At 50.6% G+C, this 17338-nt stretch overlaps 1 protein-coding gene across 2 annotated transcripts in view; it reads left to right on the top strand.

Annotated features, from left to right (window-relative positions):
* The window catches only part of LOC308187770 (sodium- and chloride-dependent GABA transporter 2), a 37406-nt gene extending 20180 nt beyond the window's left edge, over positions 1-17226 (top strand). Inside the window, exons 8-16 of one of the 2 annotated variants that reach the window (XM_080576090.1) lie at positions 2664-2798; positions 10596-10699; positions 12832-12956; positions 13411-13523; positions 13645-13782; positions 14783-14885; positions 15548-15648; positions 16057-16227; positions 16718-17226. In XM_080576090.1, coding sequence (XP_080432216.1) covers positions 2664-2798; positions 10596-10699; positions 12832-12956; positions 13411-13523; positions 13645-13782; positions 14783-14885; positions 15548-15648; positions 16057-16227; positions 16718-16837 — 1110 coding nt within the window. In that variant the 3' untranslated portion in view covers positions 16838-17226. The remainder of the gene's footprint in view (positions 1-2663; positions 2799-10595; positions 10700-12831; positions 12957-13410; positions 13524-13644; positions 13783-14782; positions 14886-15547; positions 15649-16056; positions 16228-16717) is intronic. The other variant, XM_080576091.1, reaches the window with a different exon arrangement.
* The last annotated feature ends 112 nt before the right edge of the window (positions 17227-17338 follow it).

The following is a 17338-nucleotide window of genomic DNA, read 5'->3' as shown; positions in this document are numbered from 1 at the left end:
CTCCCTTTGTTGCAGTGCGTGCCACTGTCATTTGCACTGACACCATTACTTAGTTTCTACTACTGCCTCCTGACCCATTCCCAGCCAGCAAGAACAGATGGAAGTGAAAAGGTTTAGTATGTTATCTAAATGGTGTCTTCTCAGTGTGCTTCAAACAACATGGCTTGTGTGATGGGATATAAATTGTTGCTGCATCCATTTCCATCAAGTTGATGGCATGGATGTTAGCAGTTTCTCCTACTTCCAGAACGGTCTGGAATTATGAAACATGAAGGGGAAATCAAGCAGCTTGCAGAGATGATGTTTTCTGGTTTCCATGGAGTAAAATTAGAAGAAAAGAGCAACTGCTTGCTGTGGTGGCCTAGTAAAAGAAAGCAGAGGCAGTATAATAACAGCAAATATGATACTAAGATACAGCAAACATAGTGTGGGAAGTGCCGAGAACAAATTCAATCTATTTTAGATACAAGTTCTATGTAAAATGCAAACGCTTCTTAGCAAAAAGGACTAACAATGATGAGATCTTACCACCTGGAAAACAGAACCCTTCTTCCAGTGGAGAAACACTGCCCATTGGTTTATCAGCCCCTGAACTGAAATCGCCCTGGACAGAGCAGTTCTGCAGCGGTTTGCATCCTTGGATGCAGGGACTGCCTGTCCCCAGGGAGCGCTTGCAGATGCAGGAGGTTGTCACAGATGGAATCACTTTGCTGAGGCATGTGGATCAGGTTCAAATAAAACCCTGGATGTTGTTGACCAGCATGTGACAGAATGATCACACTGATCTCGGCAAGGTTCCTAGTGATGTAGTTAGTGCTAACAATGCCCAAGAAATAAAAAGATTGGGTCTGAGCCAAGCGTTGAGTAATGTCTCATTGGATCCAGATGTTTGTGTTGTTAGATAGAAGTTTGGCACTCTCCATCCAAGAAAACCTTCTCCAAATTCAGGCTGCTGGTCTCAGTGCAGATGTGAGTGGCTGTTGAGTGAAAAGCTTAACACGCGAGTTCTTGCAGGCACACAGGGCATTACCAAGATCTTAACCGTGTACCAGAGAACAACCAGGTTGTGTACAGAGCCCCTAAAACTGCTGCGTTTTAGAGATCTGTCTGAGAATGTGCAACCTGCCATCCTGGAGGAATATGCACTAAGGTTCAAAGTCAATGGGTTGTCTTTAAGGTTTTTGTTTTTAATCTTGCTTTCACAAGCTGAGAAAGATTAGACTTTCATCCTGCCATATCCCAAAGCAATAATTTGGTTTTGTGGCAAGTACGGGGATGACTGTTAAACTCTCAGGACCTGTAGATTTGATTAACTGTCACTGAGAAGCTCTAAATCAGAGTCTTCTTGAAACTTTGAGACTGAAATGAATAATGGCATTTGCTGGTGTTGAAGGATGATGTCCCTGGGCTCCTTCAATGTCCAGGATGCAGATTCAGAGGGACAGGGATGGAGCTGCTAACACAGATGCCTCAGACAGTCTTGAGCCCCAGCAAGGAGGTGTTTTTCACTTCTATCTGTGGCATTCCCCAAGACTGCTGTGATATATGGAGCAAGACACATGAAATGCATGGAGATATTGGGGCTGTAGGCTGAGGTGATAACCTAGTAGTTTGTTTTTTCAAGGGTGGGATCTCTCAAATCCTTCTGTCCTTCCACATCACAAAACTGAATCACAGTCTGTATCTCAGCTTGGACCCATGGCAGTGTCAGGTGCTTTGGACGCTTTACTCAGATGGAGTATATCAGGGTGGGTCCAGAAGAAATCTCTTTTTGATTCACTACCTGGATCCATAAGGATTATCCAGGGAAGAGAAGCAGTGGTTGTGTTGTCCAGGCAAATCATCCTCCCATTGCTGGCAGTACCTCTTCTGCTGCAGAAACTGCTGTAGCAGTGACAGAGGCTGCCACCACCACTAAGGGATGGTGGGCTTTAGGTGGATTTGGAAACAGCTTGTTCTAGATGGATGGGCAGGCATGAGAAACAGATCATTTCACAGCATCACATATTGCAGCTCCTCTAGAGAAGTGCTTTAGCTCTTTGGTGCGTAACTGCCAAAGCTGAGAAAAGAGCTGTTGGGTAGCATTAAGGCGAAGGCAAAACCTTGCTCTGCACAACCACGCAGGAAAACCCTGAAGGAGCAGCGTTTCTTTACTGTCCCAGATACAACGAGCTGAACAAGTGTTTGCATGGTGGTCAATAAGTCTTGAAGGTGTGGTGGCCATGCAGAGGCATTAAAAACACTACCCAAATTGCTGGTGAGGCTACATCAGCCCTCAGCTTTGGTTTTAACTGTGTGGGAAACAGACCACAATGCGGTGCCTGAGTAGTCCTGAAAACACCTCAGTTGTCCCCAGATGGGAGGTTACGTCTATGTTCTGTGCATGTGACTCAGCCCTGTACTTGGGGTGGGGATGTGCAGGTCCTTTGCTGGTGCACACAGGTATTGCTGCTGCCTTCAGTGGGGCTGCTCTGATGACAGGCTGCTGATAGCCTAGCTCATGCTCTGTATCTCTCCTAGGACTAGAAAGGTTTTCTCTGGCTCCAGACACACCATGCCATGACCCAGGTTTCCTGGACACACATAAAAATACATTTCTTCCCACTGCAGGCTAAAGCAAGGTGCTTGGTGCGCTCATACCTGTCCTCTTGTCCTCCTCCCAGGTGGTGTATTTCACGGCCACGTTCCCGTACCTCATGTTGGTGGTTCTGCTGATCCGGGGAGTCACCCTGCCTGGGGCATCCCAGGGAATCCTCTTTTACCTTTATCCAGACCTCAGTCGCCTCGGGGACCCCCAGGTAAGGACAGTGGGGAGCCAAATGGCTGAGCTGTGCTTGCATGGATGCCTGTGGCTGTCCTCTTCACTTCTTTTTCCTTTTCATAGAATCATAGAATCAATCATTAAGGTTGGAAAAGACCTCCAAGATCATCAGGTCCAACCACCAATGTCACCCACTAACCCATGTCCCCAGGCACCACGTCCAACCTTTCCTTGAACACCCCCAGTGATGGTGACTCCACCACCTCCCTGGGCAACCCATTCCGATGCCTAACCAATGCCTTCCCACTCTTTTTCTTCCAGTTTATTCTGTCTGTCTCCTCTTTCACCCTCCTGGGCATAAGGCAGAGCTGTGATATGGGTAGATACTGGGGGGTCCCCATGCTCTCTCACCCTCAGCTTTCACCTCTCCCCTTCTGTATTTTCTAGCCTGAGCTGGGTCTGAACTACCCAGGGGCATGGGCAGAGGTGGCAGATTAAACCCTCCGTGAGAGCAGTTCCAGCTGAACCCCCCATTTCTTGGGGAGACCTCTGTGCTGCTGCAGCACTGCAGCACATGGGGAGGAGGAGGAAGAGGAGGAGGATGGCTCTGTGCACCCCTGGGACCTGGCTGCCCTCCTTGCCTCCCTGTCCCCATCGAGAAATTCCTGCCTGCAGAAACAGAGGGTCGGCACCCGACCGCTGCTGTTAATCTCTTTGGGACAAGTTCTTCCACGTTAAATCCTGGCTCCTGCTGAGCTGCTGTACCAGCCTTTGTGCAAAGGTGTTTCCAAAGGAGATTAAAGGGTGCCTGCCTGGAAAATAGGCCAGCAAAACCCCTCGTAACCCTGTTAACCCTTCCTGCTCTAGCCCCGCTGCTGCCTTTGGTGTTAATTTTGCAAGCAGGGGCGGCTCCAGCTGATGAGAGGAGCGAGGGTCCCTGGGGTGGGGGTAATGGTGTGCCAGGGCTGCTGGGGACCCCTGGCCTTGCTGGTGCCACTGGTGCGGTGTGGCTCCGGGTGATCCGGTTTGACTTAGGGCTTCCCATCTGGGGAGCTAAGCGCGAGTTTCCGGTTTGCAGCTGAAGGTGGTCTGGTTTGTGTCATTTGTGCAGTGCTCAGAGTTCCTGCTCAGCTTTCTGGAAGTCACTCTCTGGTCAGCTGTGTGCCTAAGCAGTGGCTGAAAAGCTTAATTTTGCAGTGCTGGCTTCTCTCGTGCTGTCCCCTTGCCCGTGGGGAGGAGGTGGGTAGGACAGCTCTCGCTCCCTGGGAAGGTAAAGCATGGTTGGAAGGGGCTTTTCCAAAACACCCAGGAGCACGAGGACAGGCCTGTGGTAGCACTGTGTGTGGCTCCCTTTGTGTTGTTGCAGTGTGAGGGCCTTCTGCACCGAGATGCCATTTTCGAAAGGCGCTCCCCAGCTTATGCAAAGCCCTGTGGTCTTTGTGCCTGCATCCCCAAGGGGACAGCACCGAACCCCTCCAGGCAGGGCATGGTCTGCTGCTGCTCGCTGAGTCCCGTGAGCTCTGTCCCGATTACAGCCTGACCTTTGGAAGCACGGCTTCCTTCCAGCCTGGAAAACGCCACTGCACGGGCGGATGTGCTGTGACCCTTCAGCGCACGAGCTCTGCTCCCCCCTCCCCGACACACCACAGACACCATCATTCTCTGACAAATGCTTTGCTTTTGGGGAAGGAAAGGTGGAATCAGTAGCACTGGTTGCCTTCCTACAGTGTGCTTTAGCTATCTTACCAAGCCAGGTAGCACAGCTTGCGGTTTCTCCTTTGTTCTCCCATTGGAGAGGGAAGGTAAGGGTTAGTGCCCCGCGTGTGCACGGCCGTGCCCCTGCCTGCCGTGCAAGGACAGCACGAGCCCTGCCAGCCGGCTGGGCCAAGTCGATTATAATTGATTTGCGCTCACAAGGCAGCAGGCTGTGATTGTTTACCCGCAGTCCGGCGCTGCCTGGAAAAATGCAAGGTTCTGCAGTTCCTGGGAAGGGATGCTGGAGATTTGAAATAAAAATAATCAAAATAACCTCTTCGATTTGAGCTTTGTGACAAGGAGTCTTAAGGGGAGCTTTACATGAAGGGCAAACGATACACAAGGGGACAAAAGGGTAACTGCTTAAAAGTATATGAAAACATACGTCAAAAGAGGAGATGAATTATTTAGCAGATTCTGCTAGGGGAGAAGCAGCTGAGAAGTGATTAAGTGTCCGTGTGTGGAAATCATTGCTTATCACTTGCCCAATGACCTTGGACCGAAGTGTGAAATCCTGTGCATGAGACCTGGTTGATAATGGTCTCTTCTGGCCATAAAGTCTGTAATTCCCTAAATCTTCCCACGCCTTCATCTTCCCAATTTATAAAATGTTTATAATTAAAACCTCAGATGCAAAATATTTGATGTATAGGAAGACCAGACTATACAGAGAACCTGCTAACCAGAAGTTTTGCATAATAGAATCCAATTCTGCTCAAATACAAGCAGATAACAGCAAAACCACCAGAGAGAAAATTGATTTTGAACTGTATGCCCCAAAATTAAAATTCCCTCCCCCCCCAAATAAAGCAACCTCATATATATATATATTAAAGTTGCATAATATTTAGTATCTTTGTATTAGTATGCTAGCCAATTACTAAGCCCGAATCTTTTTCCCCCTCCTTGACTGCATTTTTGGAGCTCCAGAAACTTCCTACGTTTTTCATAGTTCAGGCTGTGGTTTAACAGAAAGGGGGTCTTGAGGTTTTTCACCACTTCCACATTTGCTCACTCTGCCCTTCACAATGATCTTTGTGGCAATTTTATCAATTGTTTATTTCAGTAAGGTAACACTGGGGATTTCCTGATGTGATTATGGAGGGAGATGCACAGTGTGATCCAATAGCAGGAGGCTGAAATGAGAGGAATTCAGACTAAAAATAAGTGTTAAGTGTGAGAAACTTGTCACTGGAGCAGCTTTCCTCCAGTGCTGGCAGGCTGTCCATCACTCGATGCTTTTGTACCATGACCAGACACCATCGTAATGGACAGGCTTGAGGAGAGAGCTGATGGGCTTGGTGCAGAAAGTGCCAGCAGTGTGCTTGGGTTTGCTTGAAAGAGAAGAAACATAATGGTCTCTTTTCGCTCTGGTATCAGTCATTTTTAGCTAAATTTCATTAGGTTTGGTGAGTGAGAATGAAGGAGTAAAGCTCAGCAGCCTCTGAGCATCTCCCTCTCTGCACAAACAGCAAGTGCTTCTCAGAACATGCCCAGGACCTCCCACTCTTGTTTTCTCCCGAAACTTCCAGAAAACACGCTGTCTTGCTGCGTGTGCTTGTGCTTTACCCTGCGAGCTTCAGAAAGCCTTTGTGTAATGACAGAGCTCTCTATAAGGAGACACTTCTCCTGTGGACCCTGGGGCCAGGAGGCAGCGGCAGGGCCAAGGACTGCTTGATCATGGGCCCCCCAGCCAAGGGAAGGGATCAGAGCCCCCAAACCCCTTCCAATTCAGGCCCCTCCTGCTGTTGCTCCACTGCCAGCGAGAGCCGCTGCTTCCCAGCAAGAGGGAAAGGCGACTGTGGGCCTGCTAAATATTATTTGTTCCCCTTATTTGTTTCTTTTCCCAGCAAGCCTTTAACTCAGTTCTGCACACCCATGCCGCGCTGCTGCCGGCCCCCCACGTCCCCTTTCTGAAGGCAACGTGTTTGTCTTTGGGCAGAACCATAAAGCCTGGGGGCCAGGATCATCCCTTGCCCCTTTGCACACCCCCGGGGTGGGCAGCTGTGCTTTTGGGGATGAACCAGAACCTGTTTGTTTTCTTGCAGTGTTTAAAGGAAGCCCAGCAGTGGGGGAGCTCACCTGGGTGTAAAATGTCAGTCGTCAGGGGGGTGCAGGAGGTCGGTGTGAGCTGGTGGGGTGTCGTGGGGACCCTGAGTGCACACGTGCCAGTCCTGAGTGAAGGAGGAAGGCAATAATCTGGGAATTGTGACCTGGGCATCCTGAAGTGAAACCCTGGGAATCCTACAGCAGTGGGGAACTGAGCTGGAGGAGGGGATCCTATCGCTGTATGCAGCAAGAGCCCATGGAGGCTTTTCCTGAGATGAAGGCTGGACACATCTCACGATTTCAGCAGGGGATTGAGGGGGCAGCTCCACAAACCTTCCTCTTTGCTACAGCTCTGGCCTCTGTGCCCTTGCCATGCCTGCCACCCTTGCACAGTCCCCTCTGCTGCCTGTGCGGGCAGGGAATGGCCTACTTCAGAAATAACCACGGATCTGGGTTTTTCTTCCTCACCTGGTTGCTGTGCCTAAGGAGGGATGGGAGAGGTGAAGGAGGTGGCCAGTTAACCCCGCACAGCCCTCAAAAGAAGTGCTCACCGTGCTGCAGGTGAAGGCTTGCCTGGCTTTTGCCCTGTGTGTGCTCTGTGCTGAGTCCTCTCTGCTGGCCGGTGGGGGCAGCTTGGCACTTCTCAGCACAGCACCTGCGCTTGATGTATGACATAGGCACACTGGGGTTCAGCAGTATTTTGTTCTGAAACGGTCTGTGTTATTATCTGTAAGTGCTTTGAGGTCTTCCCAAGGAAGGATCTGTTTCAGTACAGGGGGCTATTAAATTCTAGCACATATAATAAAGCGAATATTGCTGAGAAAATTAAGGGAGGAAGGAAAATGTCCTCTGATAGGCCATAACTATCTTGGATAACTGCAGCTCAGGTGTGAAGGCTTTGGTTAAAAACAGAGAGTAGGAGGTTATTACAGACTGGAGTAAACAACATGTTCAAGGAAATTGAATTATGAATTAAATAAACTGGATGGCTTAGAAAACTGCAGACAGCAATCTCATCAAAATACCCAGGCCGCCAATGTGCTGGTGAAATCTGAACAACAGGGTGAACTTCACCAGTTTCTTTGGGAGCGGCGGTCAGAGAACAGCAGCAAGATTTTCTGCAGGGGAAAGAGAGAGCCCTCTGTGACCCCATCAAACCCCTTTAGTCAGAGTGGAAATATTAAAATAATGAGAGGCTGTTGATCAGCAGTGTGGGAGGAAGAGGGGGGGTCTTGGAAGGACTGAAAAGAACATTTCTCTGAGTCACAGCAGGGAGGGGAATGAGCACAGGCAGCAGCTCGGGGAGGGCAGATTTGGGCTGTTGTTTCCAGGGGTGGCTGCTGTGTATAGCCCCCGTGAGACTGCAGGGCTGGGGGGAGAGCCGTGCTTCTCACGAGGGGCTTGAGGAGGAGGCTGGACGAGAGGTGGGCTGGGGACTCTTCCGACCCCAGGTCCTGGGTTGTGCTGCTCAGCTCCATCACAGGTGGGTCAGGAGCACCCACGGCATCAGTCCTGGTGGAGTATGTCAGCCCTCAAGTAATTTAGGAACTGCCAAGGGACTGGAAAAGAGGGAAAGGTGGCTGGTCTTTGGCCCAAGAGCTTCAGTAGCCTCTTAAAATAGGAAATAAAACTGCATACAGCCTAAGCTGGTGTTCACGGTTATGCTGAGTAGGACCATAAGCTCCACAAGCCACATTTAGCTTTATTTACACTGGTTCACATGCTGCCTTGCTTCAGATGGGAACATGTGCTGAGGCAGGTCCTGCATTCCCCACAGATATCCCTTTGGATATGCACCCCGGGGGTGTTGTGTTGGAAAGAGCAGGCAGCGGAGCAGGAGCCTGCAGACTCCATGCTGGTCTCTGCTGCACATCAGGGGCATTGATGGATGTAGAAACAAGCCACTTTGTGAGCCACAGAGCTAATGAAGCTTGGTGTCTTGGTATTTGACTTCTACCATGTCTGGTAAAGCACCATTTCTTTTCCTGCCCTTGGGATGTTTCTCATGTCTCTTGCTTGTGTGATTTGTCTGATATTTAACACTGTCTGACTGTTCCTCCCTGTAGATTCCCTCTCAGAGGGGACCCTGAGTCTTTCTTGTTCCCTGGTTGTTGTGAAATTCATAGGTAGTTGGTATCTTTGAGGTTTCTGTCCACTGTTAAATCTGTTTGAAGCTGGGCAACTGAGTCCAATGTTATGGCAAGGGTGCCATTTGATGGCAAAAGTCTTGTTACCTCAACAAATGGAACTAAAAGGGCTTCAAAAAACACAAGAGAGGGGGATTCAAGTTAGAATTTGATGAAAAAAACCACAGAGCTCTAGCAAGGAACAGCAAAATAAATTAAAAAAAAAACCACAAACCTAATAAAACTTTCCACCCTGTCCTGTGAAAAGATGCTTAAACTATTGATGCAAAGGTGTCAGCTGGGCCAGCCCACATCAGTGCCTTGCTGTGCCCCAAAAGCAGCAGAAAAGCAAAGGCCATGCCCTGGCTGCCCACAAGCACAATGATTCTTTAGGAATTATTTGTAAAAACAAAACAAAACAAAAAGGCCTTGTTTTTTCCAATGTTTCTGAAATGCAATAATGAGCTATCACTTCGGTCTCTAAACCTGCCTCCCTATTCCATCCCTCTAAAACAAGTAAAATTCATTGAGGTCAACGACGTTTTCCAGAACTAGCTGTTCCCATCCAACCGCATCGTCTGTCTCTTCCCATTCTACAAATCAAAGACGTGATCTGACTCCCTGTGACTGACGAGAAGAAGGTAGGGCTGAACGTTAGCCAAGCTGCTTGCAGGACAGCCGGGGAAAGCGGCTTCACCAGCGTGCCCTAGCTGGTGGTGTTGCTGGCTCATGCAGCACTGGGCTGACCATTGCCCCTCAGGACACGAAGCCGTTGTTGGCAAGGTACAGGTGTTACTCTGAGTCACTGAAACCATTGCAGTGCTTTCTGTTGGTTTCTGTTCTCCTCAGAAGACATCTTGGGGCAGGGCCCTGAGCAAGGCGGGTGTTTGTCTGAGGACTCACCAGCACTGCTGCTCCACTTGGAGACTCTTCGCATTAAACTTGTCCCATTAACAACTTCCTTCTGCTTTCCTTTCCTGACTACCTTCCCTTTTGTCTCTAGAAGGTGGCTGCACTTCAGCATTGATTGAATGATTGCTTTATCTCTATTTTATAAACCCTCCAGGAAGAAAGATGTTAGAAAGTAGAGGGGTTAATTAATAATCTTTGCCATTGCTTCATTCCTCACTGTTGGCTCCTGCTTTTGCTGTTCTCTGCAGAAGAGAGTGGCTGTGGCTGCAGCAGTGACTGCACACAGCTAGGCTTTCAGATCAAATTTGGCATTGACAAATGTCAGCCTCTGAGCACCGGGACATGCTCTTGACAGAGAGATCGAAGTGGAGTTCAGAGGGGCTTCATGGCACTAACATCATTCTTGTATTTTCTTTTAAGAGCTGTCCTGGGCAAACAACTCTGTTTATTTCTTATACTGCCCTCCTCTTTGATTAATTCGCTTTAACATTTTGGAGCCTTTAATGTTAGGTCTTGGAGCAAAGGGCCACCATCAGCATGTACCTGTGCCACCCATTGGAGACCTTGCCTTCCCAAATCACGTTGCCTTTCTCTGCTGGCAGAGAGGGCTCCTTCAGCTCTCCTGGATAGCATTCACCCAGTCTCTCACTGCCAGGAGACTCTGGAAAAACACAGTTTTCTGCAGATTTGTCTGAGGAAGACAGAGATGACAATGAAGAGCTGTATGTGCCGTGGGTTTGCAAGGCTCTGGCTGCATCCCTTCCCCTTGGCACTCTTATCACCCCCAAGGTGCTTCATGGAGCACGGTAACTCTTGGCACCGTGTAGCCTGTTCCTAGCAAAGGCTTGTCCAAATGCTGGATGTTGCTGACTACCCGAGCGCTGATCTTTCTGCTGCTTATGGTGGCCCCTGGGGCTCTGCCTCCTCCCATCGGTGCAGCGTCTGTGTTCTGTGCTGGCCTTGTCTTACCTGTGTTTGCATCTCCCTTGCAGGTCTGGATGGATGCAGGTACTCAAATCTTCTTTTCGTATGCAATTTGTCTGGGATGCCTGACAGCTCTGGGCAGCTATAACAAATACCATAACAACTGCTACAGGTAACTGGAGCACGGCTCTGCTGCCTTGAGCCTTCCCTTCCCTCAACATCAGTGCAAATAGGCTGGTGAGCTGCTGGAGGCTACTGGCCTTTTGAAGTGTCATGCTTTCCATTTCTACTCAAGGCGTAAGGAAACTCTTTCCATGTGTTTTTTCCTCAAATCCAGTTCTCTGTGCTTTGTACCCAAGGGGAATGTCAAGAACTTTCTGTCTGTGTCACAGATGACAAATTCCATCTTCCACACCATATAAAAACCATCAAAGCCAGATCCTCCTCACTGGCTTTGTGACCCCACACCTCGATGTCCCCTACTTACATGGGTGCTGAAGGGGAAGCAGAGCTGTCAGATCAAATGGCTCTAGACTGGAGTCCTTTCACCTTGCACTTTACCCTCCCGAGGTTCATTTGGACCTAGTGTCTTGTACAGTTATCGGTGCTCTGGGTGCCTACATGCTATCTGTGGTCTGTAAATAAACCTGCAGGTGTGACTCCTATCTCTCATGTGCTCTGCCCATGCTGAATCAGACTTTCAAGTTGAAGTGGTCAGGTGAAAATAAGCTCATTTTGCTCAGATGTATCCAGCAACTGGAGCCACATCTCCAGAGGCAAAAAGCTAGTGTGAGGGGAAGAGCCCAAAAAACCTACCTGCCTCCCTTCTCAACCTTTCTCATGCTGACCATGTTGCTCTTGGTACTGGGTTCTCCCCACACCTTTTAAATTCAAATTTGTTGTCATTGCTGTGGAAGGTCCTGGCAAACCACCATGTGGTCCTAGCTTGGCATCTTTCTCTTCACCTTACAAGTTAACACCTGCTGTAGGGAGGTGTTAACCCACTCGCTCCAGCAGCTGGGCTGGGACCTCTCTTCCTTTTCGTGTCCCTTCTATCAGGTGCAGTTCTCAGAGAGAAAGCTGTGGGAAGAGAAAAGAGAACAGACTGACCCTGGCCTGCTGCATGTCCTTGGTCATTATCTGTGTGCATCTCCAGTCTGGTTATGTGACATGGAGGGGCTGCCGAGCAGTAAAGTTGTAAGGAGTTTTACAAAGAGGTCATCTCCAAGATGGCACCAAAGAGCATGGGCTGTTTCTCATTCTCTGGGATGATAAGGGACATCATCAGATCTCCCCAGCTTCCTTTAGGGTGAAAATGTGGGGGACTCCTTTTTGCTCTGGCCATTTCCCACGTCTCACTCCCCAGCATGATTCCCCTTCCCACCTGCCAGGTGACTGGAGAACATCTTCCAGCCCATGCTTTTCCAAGGAGGCAATGACCTCATACATACATCTGGGAAAAAGAGGGAAGGAACACTAGGAAGGAAGAAAAAACATTTGAAATAAATGCAAGTTAGTGTAAAACGGTGTTAGGTGATGGGCAGTCCTTGACCATGCAAAGTGCTGTGGTTTGGGGGGAATAATTTGAGCTACATGTGTGGTGTGGGGGTTCTGTGTGCACTCTGCTTTATCTCCAGAAATGTTTGCAGACCGTGACTAGCTCTAGTTCATGTGCAGGGAGGAGTGTGAAGCCCCCCAAATGCTAAAGATCTAAAGACTGGTAGAGAAAATCACACTGGATTTGCAGAGTAGCATTTAACAGAGTCAGAGTAGGCCATGAAATGCCGGAAGGGTGCGTTCAGTTTAGTTCAGACTATTTTGGAAAGACGCTGCAAATGTTAGTGTTGTCCCCAGGGCTGCCACCACAGGAGGCCTGGGGAGACTGGAGCATAAAAAAGAATTGGATAGATAAGCAATGTTTAGTTTAACAAGTAGATGGATGGGAATGAGATGAAACAGAGACAAAAGGGAATAGATCAGAGAACATAAATTGGATGGCTCTGTTCATCTTTTTCTCATAATGCGAGGACCAGGATATATCTAGTAGTGCTGAGAGCCCAGAACATTGTAACTGGTCTGAGAAATCTATTAAGAAAAAATAAATGCCCCCATCTCAGACAGAAATAATCTCTGGCACTCTCCCCCACAGGAGGGATCAGAAGAGAGAGAGGGAAAAAAAAATTAGGCATTTAGATGTGTAGCAAGTCTATCTTATGGGTCAGTGGCCAGGGTGGGACAGCGGGGGCTGCCGTGGGGTGTGGGTCACACCTGGACCTCTGGCTGATGCTGTGCCCCCTCCTCCAGGGACTGCGTGGCCCTCTGCTTCCTCAACAGCGGCACCAGCTTCGTGGCCGGCTTTGCCATCTTCTCCATCCTGGGCTTCATGGCGGGGGAGCAGGGTGTGCCCATCGCCGAGGTGGCCGAGTCAGGTGAGTGCGGGCCGTGGTGGGGTGCTGGGGTCACAGGGGGCTGCTGGTTGTCCCCTGGGCCAGGTACTCGCCCCAGGCTGAGCGGTGTTGCACTGCAAGTCCCCATCTTAGTGGGCAGCTCTGCTCTGTGCCTCCAAAAGCCACGGAGAAACAGATGCCCACTCATGAGACATTACGATGCAATGGCCTTTTCTTGAGGTCAGTGTCTCTCCCGTAGGGCTGAGGTGCCTGCATGGCTTGAGCTGGGCTCAGGGGCCTGCATGGCTCCCAGCCCTCACAGCAGTGATGTGGCCGTGGCTTGCTGTGCCTCTGTTCCCTCCCTCCCTCCCCTCAGGACCTCCTCTGCCCCATGAGGAGCCTGGGTTTCCCGCATGGCTCTTGGCCGTGTGGGCCTGCACCAGCCGTGCCGTGCCATGCCGTGCTGCTGCCTGCTCTGAAGCCCTTCTCCCCGCAGGGCCTGGCCTGGCATTCATCGCCTACCCTCGGGCTGTGGTCATGCTGCCCTTCTCCCCGCTGTGGGCCTGCTTCTTCTTCCTGATGGTTGTTTTGCTGGGACTGGACAGCCAGGTAAAGGTGCAGGGCCACTGTCCCTTCAAGATGGGATTGAACTTGGCCAGTGGAAGTGCAGGGGGTGCTGGGGAGGAGGTTTGAGATGGGCTGACAGAGGTGGGATCTCTGCTTTTTGCAGTTCGTCTGCGTGGAGAGCCTCGTCACAGCTCTTGTCGACATGTATCCTACCATCTTCCGCAAGAAGAACCGCCGGGAGACCCTCATCCTGCTGGTCTCCGTCCTCTCCTACCTGGTCGGGCTGGTGATGCTCACCGAGGTATTTTGGGCTCAGACCACCCACATGGTGCTCACTGGGTCTGAGGGGGCCTGGAGGGTGGTGGGGTCCATGCTGGGGCCACGTGCTCACTGGTGAGCCCCATCCTGCTGCCCAGTGCCTGGGGGAGGCTGCCATGCCCTGCCCTGCCCTTCCCCACGGCATTCGCATTTTTGCTTCCAGTCCTCAGCCCTTGTGCCAGTCACAGCCCTGACAGCTCTCCTGCCAGGACCGATAATTGGAGCTCTGGACAGCCAATATTTTGGTTACAGATTTATCTCTATATGAGCCAAACCTTTACCGCTCTAGCCTGTTGCGTGGTTCGGGGAGAACTTTTGTCCTTCTCTTTCCTCCTGTACAGACCTAGGTGGAAAATGGATGGAAAATCTAGTGAGACTGAGCACGTCTCATTTCTATTACACTGTTTTTCTGTATATTCCCCTTGTGATTATTTGCCTCGGAGTTAAAACTGTTCTGCTCTAAAACCTTTGAGTCCTCCTGGCAGTCTGTGTATCTTGGGGTTGGTGCTGCCACAATGCCCTTTACAATTTGCATCTTTTGTGTTCAAAGGACAGCCTTTTCAAAATTACACTAAAATAACGTTTCACCTGCAGCTTTGTGCCTGGACAAACCTGCAGGCCCAATTTGTAGACTGGTTTGTGGCACTGGGTGATGAAACACCTGTCTTGTCCTAAAATACCCCCACCGTCTCTGACGGTCACTTCCCCTCTCCTCTCCTGCCCTGCTCTGGGCTGAAGGGTTGCAGAGGCTCCTGGCAGCAGGGAGCCTCCTAGGGCTGCCACGTCTCCATCAGGCCTTGAGTAGAAGGGATGTGGCCTTTGCTGTTAGCTCAAACTGTGCCCCAGTTAGAGGGAGGTGCCCGCAGCTCTGGGGAAGATGCTGAGTTCGTTTCCTGCTCTGGCTGGAGCTCTTGGCCTGTGCCTGACTCCCTTCCCCTCTCTCCCTCCCCACCTCGCCTCGCTGCCCGCTTGGCCCTTCCCAGGGTGGGATGTATGTCTTCCAGCTCTTTGATTACTATGCTGCCAGTGGCATGTGCCTGCTCTTTGTGGCCATCTTCGAGACTCTCTGCATCGCCTGGGTCTATGGTGAGTATGAACCAGGAGGGTCCCCAGATCTGCTCTCTCAATCTGCTTTCCCCATCCTCAACGTGCCGGTCCATAACTCCTCTTGGCAAGTGCTTCGCAGTGCAAGGCAGCCCTCTAAACACGTGCTTTGGTGCCCATGGACTCAGCTGGTGGGGTCTTCCTCACAGCAAAGCCCTGGGGGATCTGCTTGGCAGATATCCCCAGCGTGTTCCTACGTGCCCCTGCTTTTGAGGCCCTCCTTCCTTAGGGATGTGGAGCTGGTTGTGAGGTGATTTTCCAGCCTGTGCATACAGGCATCTGAGATCCCCCAACATTTTTGAGAGACCTCTCTCAGCCTTGATATTCACAGAAGATGGATAAAACCTGGGTTCAGGTCATAGCCTGGGGTCATGTCCTTGCACAGGAGATGCCAGCTGAGGGGCTGGCCCTGGTGACCCACTGATTTGATCCGGGGTCCAGGACATGGACTAAAGTTGGCCACACTCCTCCTCGTAGAGCTCCCCAGCAGGGTTTTTGGCTATGCTGAGGTTACTGCCTCATCTTCTGGGGAGCTCCCAAATGGTGGTGAAGCAGGGACCCCACTCGCCATCTTCCCTGGGACACACAGACCCTGCTGTCCTTGTTCCCTGGTAGCAGTGAGGCATCCTTCCCTTCTCCTACAGGTGCTGAGCGTTTCTACGATAACATTGAAGACATGATCGGCTACCGGCCATGGCCCATCATCAAATACTGCTGGCTTTTCATTACTCCAGCAGTTTGCATGGTGAGAGCCCACGGGAAGAAGTGGTGTGGGGAGGGAGGTGGGCAGAGCTGGGTGCCTCTGAGATATACATTTGTATATATGGAGGGGTGTACATATGTGTAGAGGGTTATGTAGCCTGTTGTTCTGCACGTGTTTGTGACGTTTGGGGTCAGGTGTGGGGCTAAGCAATGGGGAGAAGGGCCCAGCTGAACAGTGACAGAAGTGTCTACTGCTGGGGTGAGCTCCTTGGTGCTGTGCATGGGGACTGCCGTAGCAAAGCTGTTTTGACTGGTGTCTCCTCTGTTTCTGTCCCAGGGAGCTCTTTGTTACCATAAAAATCTGTGCAGGTGTGGAGTCACCAGGAAGACATATTTTCACTAACAGTTGATTTTCTTGCACTTTTTCTCTTGGTTTCTTCCACCCTGCCAGGCAACCTTCTTGTTTTCTCTGATCAAATACACCCCACTGACCTACAACAAGAAGTATGTGTACCCGTGGTGGGGGGACACCCTAGGCTGGCTGCTGGCCCTCTCCTCCATGGTGTGCATCCCTCTCTGGATCGTCTACAAGCTCTCCACCATCAAAGGCTCCCTCAGAGAGGTGAGGCTCTGGGATCAGGGCTGTGCTGCTGTCTTGAAGTCCAGCCTCGCAAGGGGTTTTTTTGTGTGCTGCTGGTTAATTAGTAAGGAGCCTAGAATAAATCAATTGAATGAGTTCATTGCTACAGTGAAACTGTTGGTTTTATTGAGTTCTGCCTGGCTGCAGGGCTGCTCCAAGCTGGCTGTTGCCTCTTGGTGTCCTTACTTTATTGCTTTTGTCTCTCTGCAAGCACCATTAGGAATAAACTCATTAGGTGGTGAGGACAAAGAAGGTCTCCAGTGCCTCAGCTCAATTTGGAGGCAGCCGTTGACTGCAACCAGGAGTCTTGCTCCAAGAAAACTCCCAACCCTGCTTGTTCTCTGCCTCCCACAAGTGCTCGGGAATGGGTTGTGATAGCTGGCTGAATGAATGATAACCATGACTGGAAGGGGAGGGCCCAGGTCACCTTTTGCTCTTGTGGCCTTATTCAATGCCTGCCTTTGCCTTCCAGAGGCTCCACCAGCTCACCTGCCCACTTGAGGACTTGCCTTCCAGGCCAACCACGGGACTGCCCCTTCCCTCCACCAGATCTGGCCTCCTGATGCTGACAGAGCTGGAATCTCACTGCTAGGACCTGTGCGGCTCTCCCTCCCTCCCCCCAGGACGGTTTCTATGCAGCCTTAACTACCTGTTGGAAAACACAAGGATTCTTCACTCACCGAGGAGAGAGGAATTTCTGGGTTGTGCTCCCTTCCCTGGAAGATTTGAAGGGCTGAGGGAGAGGCTGCCATGGAGATGGTCTGTGTGGAGTTAGCAATGCACCTTAATCCTCTCCCTAGAGAGGGCTCTGAAGGGGCAGATCAAGCACCGGTGTTCCTGAGCATCCCCAGCCTTCTGGTGGGCAGAAAGGAAGGACTGATCATGGAGTGGAGAGTGCCAGAGAGTCTCAAAGCTGTGGCTCTGGTCTGGACTTTGGGAGCTTCTCCATTAATTCCATTAAATCCTTGTCTTTCCCCTCTAGATACACTCTGTCTCAGTTTTGTCTGGCCTGCATCCATTGCTACAGCACGTCTGGTGGGGTATTAGTGCAGCTGTGCTGGCGTCCTGGTCTGCATCTCTGTTGCACTGGCAC

The sequence above is a fragment of the Anser brachyrhynchus genome, assembly GCF_964034855.1.
Source record: "Anser brachyrhynchus genome assembly, chromosome: 1".
Lineage (NCBI taxonomy): Eukaryota > Metazoa > Chordata > Aves > Anseriformes > Anatidae > Anser > Anser brachyrhynchus.
The sequence above is the reverse complement of the archived record's forward strand: the minus strand, read 5'-3'. Positions and strand labels throughout refer to the sequence as shown.